This window comes from Poromitra crassiceps (assembly GCF_964638095.1).
Source record: "Poromitra crassiceps genome assembly, chromosome: 9".
NCBI classification, from domain to species: domain Eukaryota; kingdom Metazoa; phylum Chordata; class Actinopteri; order Beryciformes; family Melamphaidae; genus Poromitra; species Poromitra crassiceps.
The window spans coordinates 40,123,550-40,144,057 of record NC_139630.1 but is presented as its reverse complement, the minus strand read 5'-3'; the positions used below and the strand labels follow the sequence as shown (position 1 = coordinate 40,144,057).

General features: G+C 43.0%; 1 protein-coding gene across 1 annotated transcript; it reads right to left on the bottom strand.

Annotated features, from left to right (window-relative positions):
• Window positions 1-1,847: 1,847 nt before the first annotated feature.
• tbx18 (T-box transcription factor 18) lies at window positions 1,848-11,303 on the bottom strand (the record flags this gene model as incomplete). The annotated part of the gene is made up of 8 exons (XM_083643703.1): window positions 1,848-2,383; window positions 2,607-2,701; window positions 4,253-4,317; window positions 5,727-5,894; window positions 6,511-6,682; window positions 8,450-8,551; window positions 9,193-9,355; window positions 11,060-11,303. 8 exons carry the CDS (start codon window positions 11,301-11,303, stop codon window positions 1,848-1,850), a joined length of 1,545 nt encoding a protein of 514 aa, XP_083499829.1.
• Between the last annotated feature and the right edge of the window lie 9,205 nt (window positions 11,304-20,508).

Below are 20,508 nucleotides of genomic sequence, written 5' to 3'. Positions count from 1 at the left end.
ACAAACACACGCACACACACGCACACACACACACACACACGCACAAACACACACACACGCACACACACACGCACACACACACGCACACACAAACACACACACACATAGACACTCACACATAAGCATATCCGCACCCTCACACACAGCCAAATTCATCACACACCCTGTCTCGTGTGACTGGTCAATCCGACAGAGCTATTAGCTTACATGGCCATTACACAATACCCATTTGAATGCGTGCATTTGTTTGTGTATGTGGATCTGTGTGTGTGTGTGTGTGTGTGTGTGTGTGTGTGTGTGTGTGTGTGTGTGTGTGTGTGCGGGTGCGGGTGCGTGCGTGTGCGTGCGTGTGTGTGAGAGAGAGTTGCTGTCTCTACGTTTGTCCCTGTCTCCTGTGGTATTTTTCATTTCTCAGGCATCCTAAGCCTCTGGAACAGAGCCAACCTTTGACTGCTTTATCTCACGCACACACACACACACACACACACAATCCTGTCTTCACACAGAGACATTATATGTATTTGTTAATATCTAATAGCAAAAAATCTACAATAAGACTATTAAAAAACACTCACACACTCACAGTTACATTATTCAACCAGCAAGACATATGTAAGCATTGTGACATGAATAGATATATTTTATTTGGCTCAAAGAGGTCATGGAACACGTGTTCGAGACCAAAGGGCGTGCTGATATAGCGTGTGTTTGCAAAGAAAAGCTTTGGGGTGGAGTTCAGGGTCGGCTGTGGGCCGTACCTGACCCGGTCTAATGAGCAGAAGCAGGTGCATTGGGGTTTTTAAGTGCGATGGGTCACATAGCCCTTTATATAGGCTATACACAGCTCTCCGTCTCGACCCCTCCCCGCTATATATACAGAGTCGTCACGAACAGCCGTGACTTTTTAGTGTCACAAAACGAAAGATGCACTTTTGTGCATACGAACATACAAACAAACGGACGGCTGTTTGTACACAAAATGATGTCGATCAGTCAGAGTAGAGTCATTCTCCCAACATCGCTCGTCAGTCCAAAACTGTCACGAGAATGTCTCCCATGGTCTCTCATGGCCGGGACGCTGTCGCATTCATATTTTATGTGTGACATTCTCCCCGTGCCTCTCCAATGCGTCACGTCTTTGAAGTCTGAGTGGTGAACAGGCCTGTAGTGCATATTACTATGTGGACTCTTGATTGGCACGTTATGAGCAACAATTTAAAGTGAATTAATAAAAGAATCATTCTAGTCCGTATATCCCTTAAGGAAAATCTCAAAATAGGGTCCAGTAGTTTACGTCCACGGTAGGCAAGATTTGACCACGTTATGGAGACAGCGTGGAGTTGCTGCGTGAGTATAAGAGTTGAAAGAAGGCTGCTTGAGGGGGGCTCCTGTCAGGGGTTGAAGTGCTCGCTTTGAGGGTCTGGGCCAGCCCAGTTTCTGCCCAGTCTTACTTGGCCTCTGTTTGTGTGGATCTGATCCATATTCTGTTCCAGTTCAATGATAGGTTGCATTATTTGGACTCCTTATCCGAAGCCACAGTCTCTTCCTTTAGCGACCGCTGCAGCTGCAGCCCAACCCCCAAGACACTCGTGTCACAGAGAGCATGCTTGAAAAATAAGAACTTGGTAAAAAAAAATATTCCCTTCAGGGAGCTTTGGCAAGCTCTTTCTGCTCGCCGAAACCTCTTGCTTCTCTGCCTTTGGTTCTGTCCGCAGTTCTGCAAGTGATTGTTCAGCTCGTACTGTGTAGATGATTCATTTGGACAAAGTTCTGAACCAAAAGCAACGTATACCCATTCCAGAATGTCATGCCGTTTCCATGACAGCCCCACAGGTCAGGGGTCGAGTTCAGCCCATGTGAGCGGTGACCTGTGAGGCCCCTCCTCCCGGCTGGCTACCGGCCAATCCTAAAGTCCGAGAGTCAAACAAGAAGCCTTGCTGGCCTCCGCTGAGCATGCCCAGACTGTCCGTTAGAGTCCCGCTGGGCGAGGAGCCAAGGAAAGCGCTCTGATGATTGGCGGCGGCGGCCATTTTATCGGGGCTTGCAGCGAGGCGCGGTGAGGGAGGGAAGGTGTAACCGTACAGACTGTACGGCGGCGTGTGGAGGCGGAGCCCGGCGTAACCCTGGGGCGAGGGGCTTGGTAGATAGCCAATCTGAGAGGCAGGGAGCGGCAGGGAACAGAAGCCTTCGCCCTCGTAGCTTGAGGGACCCCTGGAGTGGGGGAAGGGCTCCGGGCCGTTGCTGTAGCGATGGAGGGGGTGTGTGGGTCGGCCGCAGTTGTAGTCGGGTGGGCTGAGAGGGCACACCTGGAAGGGCGAGGAGCATGGAGACGAGGAGAGCAGGTGGGATGATGCGCCCATACCTCCGTGTGCTCCTGGGACTCCTGCAGAAGCAAACAGAAACAAGGTGAATCCTACTTCCACTTGTTTCCAGTATCTAGAGCAGTCTGGTTAGAGGACTATATGGCGACCTTTCTTGCCTGATCGAAACACATTGGCTCTAAGATCTTCCCTCCTTACTGGATTTAGATTGCTTTGGATATTGGGGATACAGCTTTGCACTAGAAGTTTTCAATCTTAGAATTGTCGTCGTCCAGCAAACTCTACCTTGTTTCGCCATGCCAGGGATGTCTTCAAACGTGAGAGTTCGCAGAGATGGACGCCAGAACGCATATGACTCAACCAGAGCCTCCAGACCCATTCTGTAAACACACACACACACACACACACACACACACACACACACACACACACACACACACACACACACACACACACACATAAACACACACACACACACACACACACACACACACAGGGTCAGAAACACATAGATCAGCAACACAGAAATCAAGATTGAGAACCTCCCACTCGCACACATTTGTCGGCCATTGATGCAGCGGGCGCGGCCCCCTTCCCGGCATGCCTCGCTGCGTCGGACATTACACCAACCAGCTGGCGGCCATCTTAGCTGCCTGCGGGCCCCTCTCTCTCTCTCCCTCTCTCGCCGTCTCCATGGAGACCGGCGCAGGTAATGAGGGGCATAAACGCCGCGTTGCGATTGGCCGCTCCCAGCCGGGTGCTCCGGGGTAATTGCTTTCACACGGCTTTTACGGGCGAATCAGGACGAAGGAGCAGGAAGCCACAGCAAGGATTTATGAGGTGGGGCTCCCCCTCCCCCCGCCCACCGCTACCCACCCACCCCACCCCTGCCTCCTTCCCTATAGGTGGGGCAGAGGGGCTGCCGCGGCGGGGTAATGCGAGCGCTCTGTTACCCCTCGTTAGCGTGAGGATAAAAGTCCTCCCCCCCGCGGGGTCGTAGCCACGGTGATAATTTAGACAAGCTGCCCTGAGCGGCTCTGTGCGCTCTGAAAGCAGCCTATCAGAGCAGGAGTTTATTTAGCAAACTGCTTAACTCTTCCTGTAATATTTAAGGGCACTTTTTTTCTCCCCTGCCTTCCTGAGTTTAACTTTTATAGGGTCAGCTGTCAGGGTCCCTCGGTTATCCAGGTTGCTTTTTCTCTACCTTTCCTCCCTCTCAGATACTCTCTCTCACACATGCTCTCTCTCTCTCTCTCTCTCTAATGGTTTCTATGGGGGCCTCATGGGAGTGGCTGTTTGGAGACGTAGGAGTTTTTACTGCCGTGTTGTTTTAATGCTGTGTTTATATATATGTTTATAAATGTGTTTATATAGATTTTCTGCAGGACACTCTTGGCGTTTTATGATATCTGCTGTTGATGTTTATGTTCTCGTGGCTGGCTGGAATCTGACGCTCCATTTGGGTTTGTTGCCGAGGTCACGCCCCCCACCCCCCCCCCCCCCTCTCTCTCTCCACAGTCCCGTGCCCGCAACTGTGTCATTGTTGAAATTAATGTGCCTTTAAACTTAACACATTGAAATGAAAATGCATCAGCAATTAATATGATGAAATCATAAAAACGTGTGCCACGACTGTTGGGTCTTTGACCCCGCCCCACACCACCCCCCTCCCCCGCCCCCCCCCCCCCCCCCCCCCCCCCCCCCCCCCCCCCCCCCCGTGTCCACAACAGAGCTAATGGATTGGGTTGTTGCACATTTTCCATTAGGGAAAAAAAAGAAAACAAATATATAGCTTTGCTCCCCATAAAATCAGATTGCAAATAGCTGTGACAAAAACCACAAGCAAGCCAGAATAGAATGCAGCCATGCATCGCACATTGCCCCTAATGCAGCAGATAATGTGAAAATCTGTGTGGTGGAAGCGAACTCACCGGTTCCTGCCAGAGTCTCTGAAGCCCTTGGCAAAAGGGTTCCTGTCGATTTTCAGCCGTGTGATCTGAAAGAGGGCAAAAATACAGACTCCCATTACTCGCAAACATTCATATATTACACAGTCCATGATAATGTGCATTTATACACAGGGAGAAGATTGTTCTAACCAAAGTGATTTGCATATTTTGCTCTAGTACTTACATGTACAAAGTGTACGTGTGTTTGAGCCCATTGTGTGTGTGTGTGTGTGTGTGTGTTTGTGTGTGTTTGCATGCCTCTGCGCCTGCCTGCGTGTGTGTGTGTGTGTGTGTGTGTGTGTGTGCTTGTGTGTGTGTGTGTGTGTGTGTGCACTAACACATGTGAGTGTATACGTATGTCCCGACTCGGCTGTGTGTGGTGTGTATAAGGTCCACGCTCTGTGACCCGCGTCCAGAGGGACTTTTATAGGCATCGCCACCATGTTCTGACATCAGCCATCATGCGCTGTGGCCGGCCAGGCGAGCTAACATCCTACTTCAAAGGCCAGAACACAAGTCCAGAAAAAGCAGCAGCCTCCCCTGATGGTATAGCCTATACGCTTTGAAATGTGGTGTTAAAGTCCCCTAAAACTTTAACACTCAGAGGAAGTAGAAGTACAAAAATGGACTTGAGTGCAGCAGCAGCAATCCGGTGAATGGGAAGGGGCAAACAACATGTGTATTGTACCCGTTTTGATAACTATAGATTTTCAGTGAAAGGTATAGATGGAAAATTGCCCATTCAAGGGTATGATATCACTGTAGGACCTACAGTGTAGGTTCAGACCGCTTTTCTATCATAACAAATAGAAAAGGCATGTGTGGTGTGTGGAGTTGGCAGCAAAACAGGTGAAAGTTGATGACCGGTCAAAATCTGTATTATGATTGGTCAAAATATTACTATTCTGTTTTTCTTCCAGATTCCGGGTTCTGAACAAAATGTTCAATAAGATTTTTTTTTCTCAGTATATAGCCAGTGGCACAGCCCCTTAACAACAACACAGGATCTCTCTGTCTCTCTCTCTGTCTCTCTGTCTCTTTCAGACACACAGACACACACACACACACACACACACGCACACACACACACACACACACACACACACGCACGCACGCACGCACACATAAGCCACTTTTTTAATCTGTCTCATTGATGCAGAACATACAGTACGATGAAGGAGTCAACATGTCTTCTTTCAAATTGTGCTTCCCCCCAGCTAATTGTCCTATTAGGCCAAGGTATCTGATTGTTTGACATAAATGTGCTCTATGTGTGTTGCAGTCAGCATTATAAGACTAAATTAAACAAACAAACGTCTAGTCAACAGAGGGATGCAGCACTTCGAATCCTCTGGATATAACTTTGAAGGCCACTGCCTGATTTGGTGTGCTTTGTTCAGCTGGTGGTGTTGGTTTTGAGAAGGAAGTGTGGTTGTGTGGAGGTCAGCCAGGCTACCTGTTGGTTCTGGTATGCGGTGACGGTGGTGAACACCGTCTCGGGGAAGGAGACTGTCCGGGTGCCTTCCCCCACAGGCACGGCCCTCACTGGGGACAGCTCCTCTCCGCACTCCTTGCGGATGACGTGGACCCGCGGCTGATACTTATGCATGGAGTGCAGAATAATCTGAACCGGGGAGGGAGGAACATAAACGGCTCAGGCTCAAATTACACAGTAGCAAAATTATATGTTATTCACACAACCATAAAACAAATTCTGGGGATAATGCACATGAATGCACGCAAGCACAAAGACACACAGACATATAGATGCACATATGTGTGCGTGCGCGCGCACACACACACACACACACACACACACACACACACACACACACCCTTATACACCTTTTTGTAGGGCTGTACTTTTTTAATGCAGGCTTGTTAGCGTTGTATTTAATTGGGTTCATTCATACAGCATACACACACACACACACACACACACACACACACATATATATATATATATATATATATATATATATATATATATATATATATTTATATATTTATTATATATATATATATTATATGATATACTATCATAGCTACCACTGAACAATTAGAAAGTGCAGTGACATCATGATTACAAATTAAAAAATAAAATTATTTTTTAAATAAATTAATATCAATCAAAATCAAAAAACTAAAATATGACATAAAATCACTATTGCGTATGCTTTAATCCCTATAAGAATATGCCAGGCACATTAGTAATTTTCGTCATAGCCTACCATACTTACGTGCCCCTGGTCGTCCAGCTCGTTGTTGGTCAGTTTGAGTTTGTCGAAGCTGACCACCTGACGCATCCACGTCTCTCCGGAGGCCGGGGAGTCCGGGTGGATGTACACCCGGGGCGGGACGGGGGAGTCCGCGTTCCCCGCTACCATCCACTTGGAGCTGTGGTACACATACCTTCGCGGTTCACAGACATGCAGGTGGGGAGCGAGAAGTCAAGTCATTTATAATATAATTATTATTTGTCCTATTGGCACTAGGCTACATGTATACAGGCTAGAAGACACACAATAACGGCGATTGGTCACCCGCTATAAGTCGAAGAAGAGAACAACATGCTATCAAGAACAAAGAGCCATATTCCATCAAAATTGTCATCCAAGGGGATCAATACGAGGGATCAGCCGAGCAGCATTTTGGTAAACAAACCGCGTCACTGGGTGGCAACGGCAATGGAACCTATATGGAGCCCAAGTGGCGCAAGGCTTGTGTGTCTGACTCGCCGTTTAACTCTGTTTACATTTTAAAAACTGCGACAGTTCACACAACTTTAACACATGCATATATTATACATCAAACTCTTGAGCTACTTCTGCTCTCACTCAGAATGTCAAAATATAAGCGATGTAGGCTATAGTTTTTAACGTTTGTTTGGCACAACTCATAACTGCCGCGGGGTTGCGCATTTCTGGGTGTCAAGTGACGTCACGCTGCAGTTCTTAATTGTTGCTTCATTACCTTGTTCGGGAAATGTATTTCAGGTTCGCATCCTAACACGTTTTTCCCTCTGTGCACATTGCATTTAAAATAATAATAATAATAAAATGCAGTAAACCTTATTTTCACGGCGTGAAAATAAGGTTTACTGCATTTTATTATTATTTGCAACTTAATTCCCATAAGAAGCAATGCTCCGTTTGTTCGAACGGAATGTTGTCGTTTTTAATAGCATCAAACCAACAGGGCTATAAGAGTCTGCAGGTATTCATTCCACTCAAACACCTTATGTTGATCACTATTGACTTCCTCTTGGTTGAAGGGTTGGGTTGAAGTGTAATCAATAATCACCTAATCGGACGTGTTTTATGTTGGAATGAAAAGCTGCCTATCTTGGCCCTCCGTGGCGCACGGCATGCCTATCCTGCTATTGTATTTGTACAAGAAAGTTTGCTTATAGGCCATAATAACTTTACGTATAGAACAAAGTATATCTTGTCAGGAGGAGTCATCACTCATTCTTCCACTGCGTGTCCAAAATGCACGGGTTTTGGCATAATGACATTGCATGCAAAGACTTGACTATGTATGGGTTCAGTGAATTGATGCCCCTGCACTAAGAAGTGTGCATGCTGTGTGTGCATGCTGTATTATAACGTCGTTTGTTGGTTTGACCCAAAGGGTGGGGAGGTTAGGCGTCCAAAAGGCCTTTTCCAAAAGGGACGCAAAACCGCCGTGACAAATCATCGGTGCCAAGCGCCATTTGCGGCTCTGGGAGCTGAGGTTGCACAACTGAAAAGTCTCTAGCACATGTATACATCGAGTCTAAATTAAGACTAAAAACATAACGAAAGCCTAACGAAAAATCTCTGTAATATAGCCGTAATATTCCTGGGGACTGTGGTAGACCTAATGGTGAAGATATAGTGACATCATCTTACAGGGTAGTATTTTCCCCCCATCTCCAAAGGGTATCACTAATAGCCTATTCCTGTAACAGCCATGGTGTACTGTAATATTTGGATAGGCTTAGCAGGCTATCATTCTAAAATGTATTACTGTAAGGTTTTGCAGCCTGTTTTGCCACTGGCATGAATTGTGTGTGTGTGTGTGTGTGTGTGTGTGTGTGTGTGTGTGTGTGTGTGTGTGTGTGTGTGTGTGTGTGTGTGTGTGTGTGCGCGTGCGTGCGTGTGCGTGCGCGTGCGCGTGTGCGTGCGCGTCTCTCACCTATATCGTTTGTTGTCCACGGGGATTATATCCATGGCGATGTAATACTGCTGATGTGGGTCCAAGCCCGCAATCTTTACGCGCATAGCGGGGAACATCCGCCTGAGAGGAAAAGCAAATAAATCATCCGCATTGAGATTTCAATTGGTGCAGGCAACAGGACATGCGCTTATTCTTTTCCTATTTCAATAATCCAATGCCAATAACATGCATAGCAAAGAAAAAAGTATAGAGGCTAGTTTAAATATAGAAAACATGCATCTTAGCGCTGGTTAAAATAACTGCAGTGGCCATAGGCTATATTAAGAATAAGGCCATAGGCTATATTAAGAATAAGGTTCCACGCACTATACGTGCTTGGACCCCAATGATGATGATGATATAACAATAAATAATAATAATAATAATAATTATTATTATTATTTGTTAATTGTTCCAACAATTTTAACCTAATGTAATCATTATCCGTTTATTTCAGAATTTATCATTGATTGTTATCATACTCAATTAATTCATGCAGTGATTTTCTACTTAAGACAGCTGTTTTGATCAATTTAGCTATAGACTTTTAACATTTTCTATAGCCTATACTGTATAGTGTAGGCCTACAGGTTTTAGTGTCTGTCATTTCTCATTCTAAATCCAGCAGATGTGTGGTTTGTTTTTTCTTCTGCTATTGTTGAAAGACAAGACGATTTCACCCCCCTCCCAGACAATATTCAGTCCCATGATCTGTGCCCTACCGTCCAGCCTTGGTGATGATCATTTCCGTGCCAATCTCGTGGAACCGTTTCCACAGGTCTGATCCCTGCAGGTCCACGCGGGTCTCTTCTCCGGTCCCGGTTACCGGCGCTGTGCACGGCGCTCCTGGTTGCGGGCTCTCCAGCAGCGCGTCCTCGCTCTCCGCTGCACAAAGGAAGGGATTCTTAATGTGAACATTTTGACTTTATATAGGCTATTTCACCCATTCACGATAACAAAACACATAAAGTTTAACCATGCATTTTATGTGATTCAAATAACGAAGATCCCATTCATTACATTTTAGAAGGATATGCCAATTGTATTGCCCATTACTTATTAACCTGGTTGGCCTCGTTTGTGATGTATAATAAATGTATTTTATTTTATTCTTTGTCTACTGTCTGTTTTCTTGCATGTACAATATGGTGGCACTCAGTTCCCCCCCCTGGGGGATTAATAAAGTATTTCGTATCGTACAGCAAAACTATTGCAGGACTGTTAGGCTATTTATATCGAGATACAGTTTATACGATAATTCTATAACTCACTGTTGAGTGCATAGACACTTTAAGAATATTATATGAATAGATAAAATGAAGATGACTAACGACGACGATGCGTCTAAAATCACTATTACAACCCCTATTGGAATATTATATAGCGATGTGACACCCAAGTCGATAATGAAAGTCACTATTTCACTATAGGTCCACACACACACACACACACACACACACACACACACACACACACACACACACACACACACACACACACACACACACACACACACACACACACACACGACACAATAGGCCTATTGGAAATTATGAATATATAAAAGATATATGCCTAGCCTATGACACTCACTTTACAAGTTCCTAAGAATATGAAATGAACACAATGATGTGAGATAATAAAAAAAAATAGCCTGTGTATACCTCTATACTAATTTGAATACCACAAATATACAAAGTCCCTAGTGATTTTTCGTTAGACTGACCGTTTGAATCTGTGATTATAACCATTATGTGTATAGGCTATTATGTCTTTACCGCTGTTATTTGTGCTATTCAGAGTAGAACTCGCTAAGTGGAAATGTATAGGTTATGCATGGGCCTAACAAGACAAAACTAGGCCTATAGCACAAAGATAAATCCATGCAGCCAAATGCATGCTAAACTTGAAACAGATTTAATTCCTAATTTGTCATGGCCGCTCACTTTATGTTTTCTGCAGACCTTGCAGCATCCTTTCCATGGCAGTGTTCCCTTTATACGCTGCTAATTGGCGTGTTTATGATTGCAACACAACTCATAAAGCGTCTCACATTAGTCACACTCACACCAGTCATATTTACTAGACCAGGGCCGTGATATGATATCACATTTCCACTCCACCGCTCTGACCAGCCTATCATTGTTTTGTTTTATAGGCATCTTTTCCGTTGCGCTATTGACTTTTCCTGCAGCAAATTCTCGATGTCTGATTGTCTCATTCGAAAATAATGTCAGGGGGAAAACACGTTTAAGCCATCCGTTTGTGATATATTGCAGTTGCAAAGGCTGCAAGAAATAGGCAAAGTCAATGGGCTTGATTCAGGCATATTGATTTGACATTAGATCGTATTATAATTATTAATAGCCTATAGCTCATTTGTATGCTGTGTATAGGGTAGGGTATACTTTCAGTAAGCTATTATTTTATGCAGTTATACTCAGAGTTAAGAGTCATGGCCTATTTCCAACCCCTGCCAAATAGGGATAGCCTCCCATGCATGTTAGGTTATAAATAATAATTATACTTCGTATTATTAGGCCTATTAGCCCATTAAAATAATGTGTTGTGAATATGTAGGCTACTTACGGGATCCGTCACTTGTGCATTCTGCCTCGCTGCCCCGGTCGCTGGGGCACGCTCTCTCGGCGCGCGGCCCGGGGCTCCCGGTGAGATCAGAGACATCAGTCGCGTCCTCGAAGCCGCCGGGAGAGACGCTCACGGTATCCTCTCCATTGGTCCTGCGCCTTTTTTCTGCCCCGATCAGCGCTTCGACCGAGAATGCGTGCGCCTTTACGCTCAGCGTGCACGGAGAACGCCGCTTCTCTGCCATGTCTCTCGGTTTGGGAGAGAGGAGCGAGAGGAAGGGAACTGCGTCAAAGCAGCAAAGAGCTAGAAAAGTTCACCAAGGCGGGGCTGTAAACAGTCCAGCTAACAAACTGTCCTCGGTGGGACGGGTTCGCTGTCCACTAGTCTCTCTGGCCGACAATGGACGAGCAAGACCGCCGTCTCCGTTATCCGTGAGCGCGGTGCGGACTTTGGGAAAGTGTCAACATGGAGCTTCTAGAGGAGAGCCGGAGAGAGGGGCCTGTCAATCACAGCACAGAGCACCCAATCACGACCAATCACAGCCCCCCGGAACTTTCCCCTGGTCCCGCCCGTTATGTATTTGGGCCCGCTCGTGCCGCCTTATGTGGTCAAAGTGGAGCTCGTGAATGAATCATGTCTCCAGGCGAAGGAGCGCGAGGAGCGTCTCTCGGGCATTGCGCGCATTTTCACACCACTGCCCGACATGCTTTGCATATCTGGCCATTAGTACCTTCTGCTCGGTGGCCCCCATACTGGAAAAATATAATAATAATATTAATAATAATAATATTAATAACAATAATAATAATAATACTAATACGACTACTAATAATAATAATGTTATTGTAGTATTATTATTATTATTATTATTATTATTATTATTATTATTATTGGTATTATTATTATTATTATTTCACATACAGCCTTCAGAATCTTTCGAAATAGGCCTATGATTTAGCTACATGTGTGTTTACATGTGGCGGACGTTCATTCGAACGTATGGGACAAAATAGGCAGGTGTGGCCGCATGGTCAACAGTCCGTCGTATTATTTTCATTTTTGTATATAGCTATATTGAAACAAAATTATATTGTTTGAATTTTGTAGAAACAACAATTTTTTAACACACAAAAAAACATGTCTCCATTCAGGGGGTGGGGGCATTCTGTAATTTGTCACTTCATTAAAAAGTACACTGACAAAAATGTATTTATTGTAGGGTTGGAGAAAAAAAACTCATAAGGAGTTGGTCCAGTTAGGCTTAGAATTAATTGCGTGCAGAGTGATGCAAACAAAGGAACAACAAATAAAAAACGTAATTCAATAAAGGCCTATACTTAGAAGAAAAAAAGTGCAATTTCTGCTATTTTCAAATAGGATTTGGGGCATTCGTTTGATTAGTCACATCATCATGCTAAAATGGAGATAATAATCTGAACTGGGTTTTTTGGTGGGCACCCTCCACTATTCTCCACCCCTGATTAAGGCCTGCATGGAAGTAAATTTAGGAACAGGGAAGCGGTTTAAAATATGAGCCGCTGAAGTGTAGATGAGTTGGATTCTCTGTCCACGTTTGGAAATAATCCCTCTGGCTGTCCAGGACGTGTAAATGAGCGTGTGGTCATGCGGGGAATGCGTGTCCGTGTCGGGTGTGTGTGATAACATATGGAGGGAGGGAGAACCTATAAATAAACGTGTGTGTGTGTGTGTGTGTGTGTGTGTGTGTGTGTGTGTGTGTGTGTGTGTGTGTGTGTGTGTGTGTGTGTGTGTGTGTGTGTGTGTGTGTGTGTGTGTGTGTGTGTGTGTGTGTGTTTGGGGTATCACAGTTGCCTTGCTCTGATTGGCTGCCTTCAGACGTTCTTCTACCCATGACACACACCTTGCACGCATAGGCCTATATAGTTAATCTAAATAGGCTAATGCGTTAACCAATGGCTTGCAGGCCGCTAGTCTTGCTTTATAGTCTTTCTTAACGCTATCTAATATGTTTTCCCCGATTATAGATCAAACAAAACGTTTCTTTATTGGCCGTTGTGTTTCCTCCTCTCTTTGCTGCTATTAGATAAACAAAAATAGCCCAAATCACTCTAAAGCCTCAATGTGGCTTACTGCTAATATAAACAACATGTCGCCGTCGTTTATTGGTGTGGATTCAATGTAAATGATTGGACGTCAAGGGTAAGGTCGCTGCCATATCCGCGTGGCCGGCGTGGGTTATTATCAGATCAAAAAGCGGTACACTTCGTCCCGTGGGCACAAATAAATTACATTTCATAATAATTATAATATAATAATAAGAGTGAAATTATTTAGTTTATATTCAATACGGACACCGATGGATATAGGCCTATCTCTTTTGGTACAATAAATGTGTTTTAGATGTAAAAAGGACTTGTTTTACGATTTTATATTAGCCTATATATGCTACTTTGAATATTCCCTTATCAACGAAATGTGCGAAATATAGGCTAATATAGGGTGTAGAATAATCCATCTAACAATTATCGTTTTATTTAATTAATGAACCTAAAACTGAAATGTTTTGACCAAAGATAACAAATTGAGACAGCACATTTCCCCAGCTATATCATTGTGAAACGAAATGAAAATTTTGACACATTATTGATTCAACATTGTGAAACAAATCTATAGTTACTGTCCCCCCCACTCCATTGGGTGTGGGGGGGAGGGGGGGTCAATACGTCTCAATATGGCTATACTCTCAGTTTATGTCTCATTTTGCCATTTTGGAAATACGTAGACATTTTAATATTTAGTAGGCTAATATTGTCACGTGCAAATTTCGTTTCGGGCATTATCATTATTATAATAATAATTATTATTATCATTATTATTATTATTATTATTATTATTTTATTACAACATGTCATTTTTATATAGCTACCTGGTTTTCTGTTGACATTAACATCTCATCGGCTGTTATTTCATAATTAAGCAGGCTATGGGTCTATAGCCTACTATTTTTGGTGAAGTTCTAACAATTTCTCTGTATCTCATTAGGCTTACTGTTTTTATAATTGCGAATTTTGGAATAGCCAAGAGTGTGAGCCTAATTGAAATTTGTAGGACATCAACATGAGCCATTGGCCTCAATTATCCTTATCATATAAGCATTTTGTCAATAATTTCTAAGTTAATTGCAGGTGCACTTGCCTTTTGAAGGATAGGCTATCTGCCGTTGGCGCAAAAAGAGCATAGCATATCAAATAATAATTGGTTGAGCCACAGGTGAGTCCCATATCGGAATATAGTGATTTTTCGATATAATTGATTGATTGAAGCTGGTCTGACATTTCGACAGAATTGATCAAGGTGAACGGAAAACGTTAGGCTTATATCTTCAGCGGAGGTGCACGAAGATTTGCTTTTGGATGAAAAAACCCTTCTGCCTCCAATTTCTATATTTCAAAATATTTCTTTATTCTTTCTTTCTATTTATATGTTTTCATGTCATTCTTTTACAGTGTCGGTGTAACTTTTTACAAAAGTAACATATTACATGTACTATATTACTTTTAGCAGTAACTAACTAACAGTAATATAACTTATAGGATTTCAGTAATATTATACCACTTTGTCAAATAGCCTAACACAAGTTACAAATTGTGTTTTTTTTTATCAAAGCAAGTAAAGATATAAAACATTTCCTAATGAAATTGTGTTTTTTTTAATCCAAATAACCAAAGGAAAAGGATAACATTTAGAATTTTGGACGGTTTACATGCACTGACTTCAAGACGGTTGAAATTATTTTTCGGGATGGTTCCAGGGCGGCGATGTCATTCTGCTGCTGTTATTTTGGTGAAAGTAATGCAAAAGTATTGTAATAAGTAATGAGTTACTCCACACAGACAGTAATATTGTAAAGTAACATAGTCCATTACTTTCAAATGAAAGTAACTTGTAGGCTAATATAGGCCTATTATATTACATTTTGAAAGTAACTTGCCCAACACTGTTCTTTTATCTCATTCTTGTAAGTCCATCGCAGAATTGAGCTCTGTTTTTGACTCGCCCCCCCTCCACATCTTGTCCAATGTGCTCAGACAGGGTAATAATGCGCCGTCCTGTTCGGCTCTGTGCCATGCAGATCTGAAATTCCCCACAAGCTGCAGGATTGCAGCTTTTCCTCTGCAGATGCGTGTATGATTAAATGAAAAACTTTGCTGTAGCCGAGACTTTCCGTTCCGTCCAACAGCCTATTTTGCACATCTGTCAATATATCCTATCAACATGTATATTTTGCATATCAGCACACTGCTTTTCTGCACTGAGTCCTGAATTGTCCTGTCCTCCTCCTGTGCGTGCAGTTGTCTCCGTTAGTTAGTCAAGTTGTTTTTGAAATAGAAACAGAGATGATTATACTAAATATGATCTTTTACCCACAGCACGAATCCCTTATTTTGAACGAAATACACAGGCTGTGTGTGTGTGTCTGTGTGTGTGTGTGTGTGTGTGTGTGTGTGTGTGTGTGTGTGTGTGTGTGTGTGTGTGTGTGTGTGTGTGTGTGCGTGCGTGCGTGCGTGCGTGCGTGCGTGCGTGCGTGCGTGCGCAATTTTGCGGCATCATTTCAGTTGGCTTGAGCTATTGCTTTTATGCATAATTTAATTATTTTAAAACTATAAATTTGTATTGAAAAAGAAAAAATGAAAGAAATGCCAATAAAGAAGCCTCTATGAAGGATCAGCTAAGCAGCATTTTGGTAAACAAACCGCGTCACATGGGGGGGGGGACGGACGGCAATGGGACCTATGGAGCCAGCCTTGAGTGCTCACTGCTCACTAGCCTATACTATAGCCCTGTGCGGTTTACATTTAAAAAACTTCAACAGTTCACACAACGTTACCACGACATGCATATTATAGACATCAAACTTACTTCTGATCTCACTCAGAATGTCCAAATATAAGCGATGTCAGGTTTTGAGATATTTTGACGGCACAACTCATAACTGCTGCAGGCTTCCGCATTTCTGGGGGATTTCTTGTTGTTGTTGTGACGTGACGCCGATTCGTCCTATAGGCTAATAATATAGCACAATAGCGACACAACTAACAAGAGTATGGTGGCATTAGCCTATTTGTTTGCCACTGCAAAGCAGGTCACAGGTGTAGGCCGAGTAGGCCGAAAAGCTTTGAACTATAGGCTAACTCAGCCAATCAGGGGGAGGACTGCCTGGAATTCTCGTTTTATATTCATACTACTCCCATGACGTCACAAGCATTTTTTTTTTACCAATATGGCGCTACAATGCACACAGCTCATTGGCTGCATGTCACTTGATTGTAATCACCTGTTAATTGATTACAATCACCTGCTATTTTCTTACCAAGATGGCCGTGTGGTGATGTAACAGAATACTATCAATACCGTAAGTGCATTTTAGCTGTTCATTTTTCACTCTGAAGGCTATGTCCATGTAGCCCAGGCCATGCTCATTGAGCATGTTTATTAAAGTAGGCTACGAATCAGTCACTCAAACCTTGGCATAATTGCGCATGAGCTTTGAAGGCTGGTGGGGTATGTAAGAGCAGGGGAGTCTGGGTAATACATTGTTAACAGTTATTTAGCGCGTGCTAATGGGCACGTGGAGCACTGCCAGTGCTTTTATAGCGGAAGTGGCAGGAATGGAGAGAGAGAGCGAGAGAGAGAGGTGTTGAAATTAGGAGATGGGCGTGGTCGAATACCACCCTTGATTGATTAAAAAAGAGGGAGAGTTCGAGAGAGAACACATCAGCCAGCTTCAGCGGTCCCCATCGGAGCAGCCCGCCGCCCAGAGAGGCTCATTCTCGGACATGAGCCGCCGGAGACCCGGTATGGCTCCACTGGGGGTAAGTTTAGGCCTAACATGGTAACTCACAACTTGAACTTTATCATGCCCGTGCGGTTGTGCCAAGTAAAGAAAAATGTCTGCCCCCCCCCTGATCCTGGACCATGCTGATGTTGGCCCCGAGTCTCGACTCCTCTCCTCCCATCCGAGTGAAGTGACCTCCGCTCGCCATCATAAAGTTAACCTTCCATTGAAAGCGCGGTGTTTACTGACGCGCTCGATAGAAACTGATATGGATCTATGACTTTTATAGATTTTTTTTTAACGAGACGGTTATGGTCGCGACGCCGTTTATTCAGGCCGGATACTATTTAGATTAAACTCCCGGTTTGGGTGTAGGCCTATAATGACTTTCAGAGAGAAAGGAGGGGGGGGGGGGACTTTATTCATTCAAATGCATTGCTCATTAATCCTATCACACATAATAAGATCACTTTTCCAAGTAGGCCTGCCTACACAATACACAATGCAATACAACACATTGCTGGACCAATGCTGGAATGTAGCCTAAAGGAAGGAGAGGAACAATTTATAGATTACATTCATCGGTAACACTTTACAATAACGTACACAAATCCTATAGTAGTTACTGATAAACGAACCATTAACTAATCGCCAGTTAATCATTCGCTAATGAAAAATTTGGCATTAGTTTATCACTAGTTAATCATAGTTAATGAGTAGGTAGTCATTAGTTAATGATTAGTATCTAATTTCCTGAGTAGAGTAGTTAATCAGTACCTAATGATTACTAAATTTCAGCTCGTGAATAGAGTAGTTAATCATTACTTAATGATTCCAAAATGTCAGTGCGTGAATGTATTAGTTAATCATTAGTTAATCATTAGTTAATCTTTTTGTGTACCCTATTGTAAAGTGGTGCATCATACTCAGTAGTTTATGAATACTGAATCATTACCTGTCCATTAGTTACTCTTTTCGCACCCTAATATAAAGTGAAAGATATCCTTATCAAATAAACACTCCCTCCAGGTGAGATTCAAACTCTGAACCCCAAGATTGTTAAATTGTAAGTCTGGTTCTCTACCATCTGAGCTAACCAGCCTGTTACTTGGTAGAGCCATACTATAGGTCTGTAGAGTCAGAGACTAAGTATTATGTCCTATCCACATACTACTTTCTGTTCAAGTACTTATAGTTTTTAAGATATATTCCACCCAAATACTACCTTCTCTCCAAATACTTATAGTTTTAAAGGTATATTCCATCCAAATACTACTTCATGTCCAAGTACTTAGGTATGTTTCAGCCAAATACTACTTATGTCTAAGTACTTGTAAGCAGTGTTGGGAAAGTTACTGAAAATTGGTAATTAGTTACAGTTACTAGTTACTTCTCTCAAAAGGTAATTTAATTACTTTAAAGTTACCAGTTACTTCAAAGTTATTAGTTACTAGGGAAAGTAACTTTTGCGTTACTTTTAAAAGTCCGCTTCGATTGTTATTAATGCACACATTATGTTAGTGTTGCTGTGCCACAGTGTGGCATTGAACATTCGCTTATTGGGGAGGCTTATAGCCTATCAAGGTCCTTAGCCTCTGGGGCTCTGGCTGCAGCTCTTTCCCCGGACTAGGTCTGAGGATCAGAAACTGGGTAATCCTCTGAAGTTGTCCGTTATTTTCATGTCCTAAAGTAACTAGTAACTAGTCCAGTTACTATTTTAGTAACTGTAACTGAGTTACTGAATTTGAAAAAGTAATTAGTTAGATTACTAGTTACTAAAAAAGGTAGTTAAGTTACAGTAACTAGTTACTTAGTAACTAGTTACTCCCAACACTGCTTGTAAGTACTTGGACAGAAAGTAGTATTTGGGTGGAATATACCTTTAAACTATAATACTTGGTCTCAGGCTCTACATTCAATAGTATGGCTCGAACAAGCAACAGGCTGGTTAGCTCAGATGGTAGAGAACCAGACTTACAATTTAACAATCTTGGGGTTCAGGGTTCGAATCTCACCTGGAGGGAGTGTTTATTTGATAAGGACATCTTTCACTTTATATTAGGGTGCGAAAAGAGTAACTAATGGACAGGTAATGATTCAGTATTCATAAACTACTGAGTATGATGCACCACTTTACAATAGGGTACACAAAAAGATTAACTAATGATTAACTAATGATTAACTAATACATTCACGCACTGACATTTTGGAATCATTAAGTAATGATTAACTACTCTATTCACGAGCTGAAATTTAGTAATCATTAGGTACTGATTAACTACTCTACTCAGGAAATTAGATACTAATCATTAACTAATGACTACCTACTCATTAACTATGATTAACTAGTGATAAACTAATGCCAAATTTTTCATTAGCGAATGATTAACTGGCGATTAGTTAATGGTTCGTTTATCAGTAACTACTATAGGATTTGTGTACGTTATTGTAAAGTGTTACCCATTCGTCATTATGATGATCATGATGTGTGAGATTTGGGGGTTTTGAGCAAACCTTAGGGCCTATTTAACATTCCATCAAATAATTTCAATTAATTCCCATGAAACTCTGCAGAACATTGGCTACCGTTCATGAGATTCATTTGTGCGACTGTGATCCAGTAGCCACTAAAGCAACGCAACATCATTTGATAACTAGCCTATAGCCTATTGCGAAATGTTTTCACAGACAAATGTGTTCTATACACTGATATTGCTTTCACTTTCGGAAGAAATGAAATGTTTCAAAAGAATGAAACATTGCAATTTGCACCTTCATGATGTCTGTCCATTTTTACATGCTGGTGTGGTATCAATCCATTGCCCCCCCCATCCCCCCCCAGCAGAGTTTAGGGTTGAGAATGGGGCGTGGCTTAAATGGTATAACCCTATAGGAAGTGGCATGGCCTTCCAACTGCATAGGTTGGGGTGTGACTGCCTGTGCCATATACACATGCAAGTGTGGGTGAAGGTGGTTTGTGAGTTTCACATATCCAGTGACAAAGTGTGTGTGTGTGTGTGTGTGTGTGTGTGTGTGTGTGTGTGTGTGTGTGTGTGTGTGTGTGTGTGTGTGCGCGCGCGCGTGCGTGCACGCTTGTGCTTGTGGAGCGAGGGAGAGAGCAGAAGTGAAAAGAAAGAGGAAGGAAGTTTGGCGAGAGACTGGCTCTTGCTATATTCGGTCATATCCTGGGTCACAGGTAACGACTTTCTATATCTGTCTGGACAAGCTGCTATGCTGAGCTGACAGGGTCTGGATTTTTTTTTTTAAGTAGCCGATGATTTATCAGTTTAATCCCGGAACTGTTATGAAGCAGTATTAGCCAAAACCTTGCACAATGACTGAACTGTGTTTTCTTGAAGCATTTGGCATTTTGAACATCCTCTGAAGCAGGTACTGCAACCTAATGAAGCCTCCAGGGATTTCAGTTGCACCACCTCCTTCTTTAGATAGAAGCCTGCTGGCCTCAGTGGGAGTGAGAGCATATTTGATTGGACCAGAGGGATCTTAGCAGTGCTGATATTTCACGATAACAGCACTGGCGCTTCACTGTGTGTATATCGCTCCACTTCACAGCTGTTCTAAAAGTTTCCTTGATTAGGCTGTGTTCAAACCCAGGGACAACGATATGTGGATT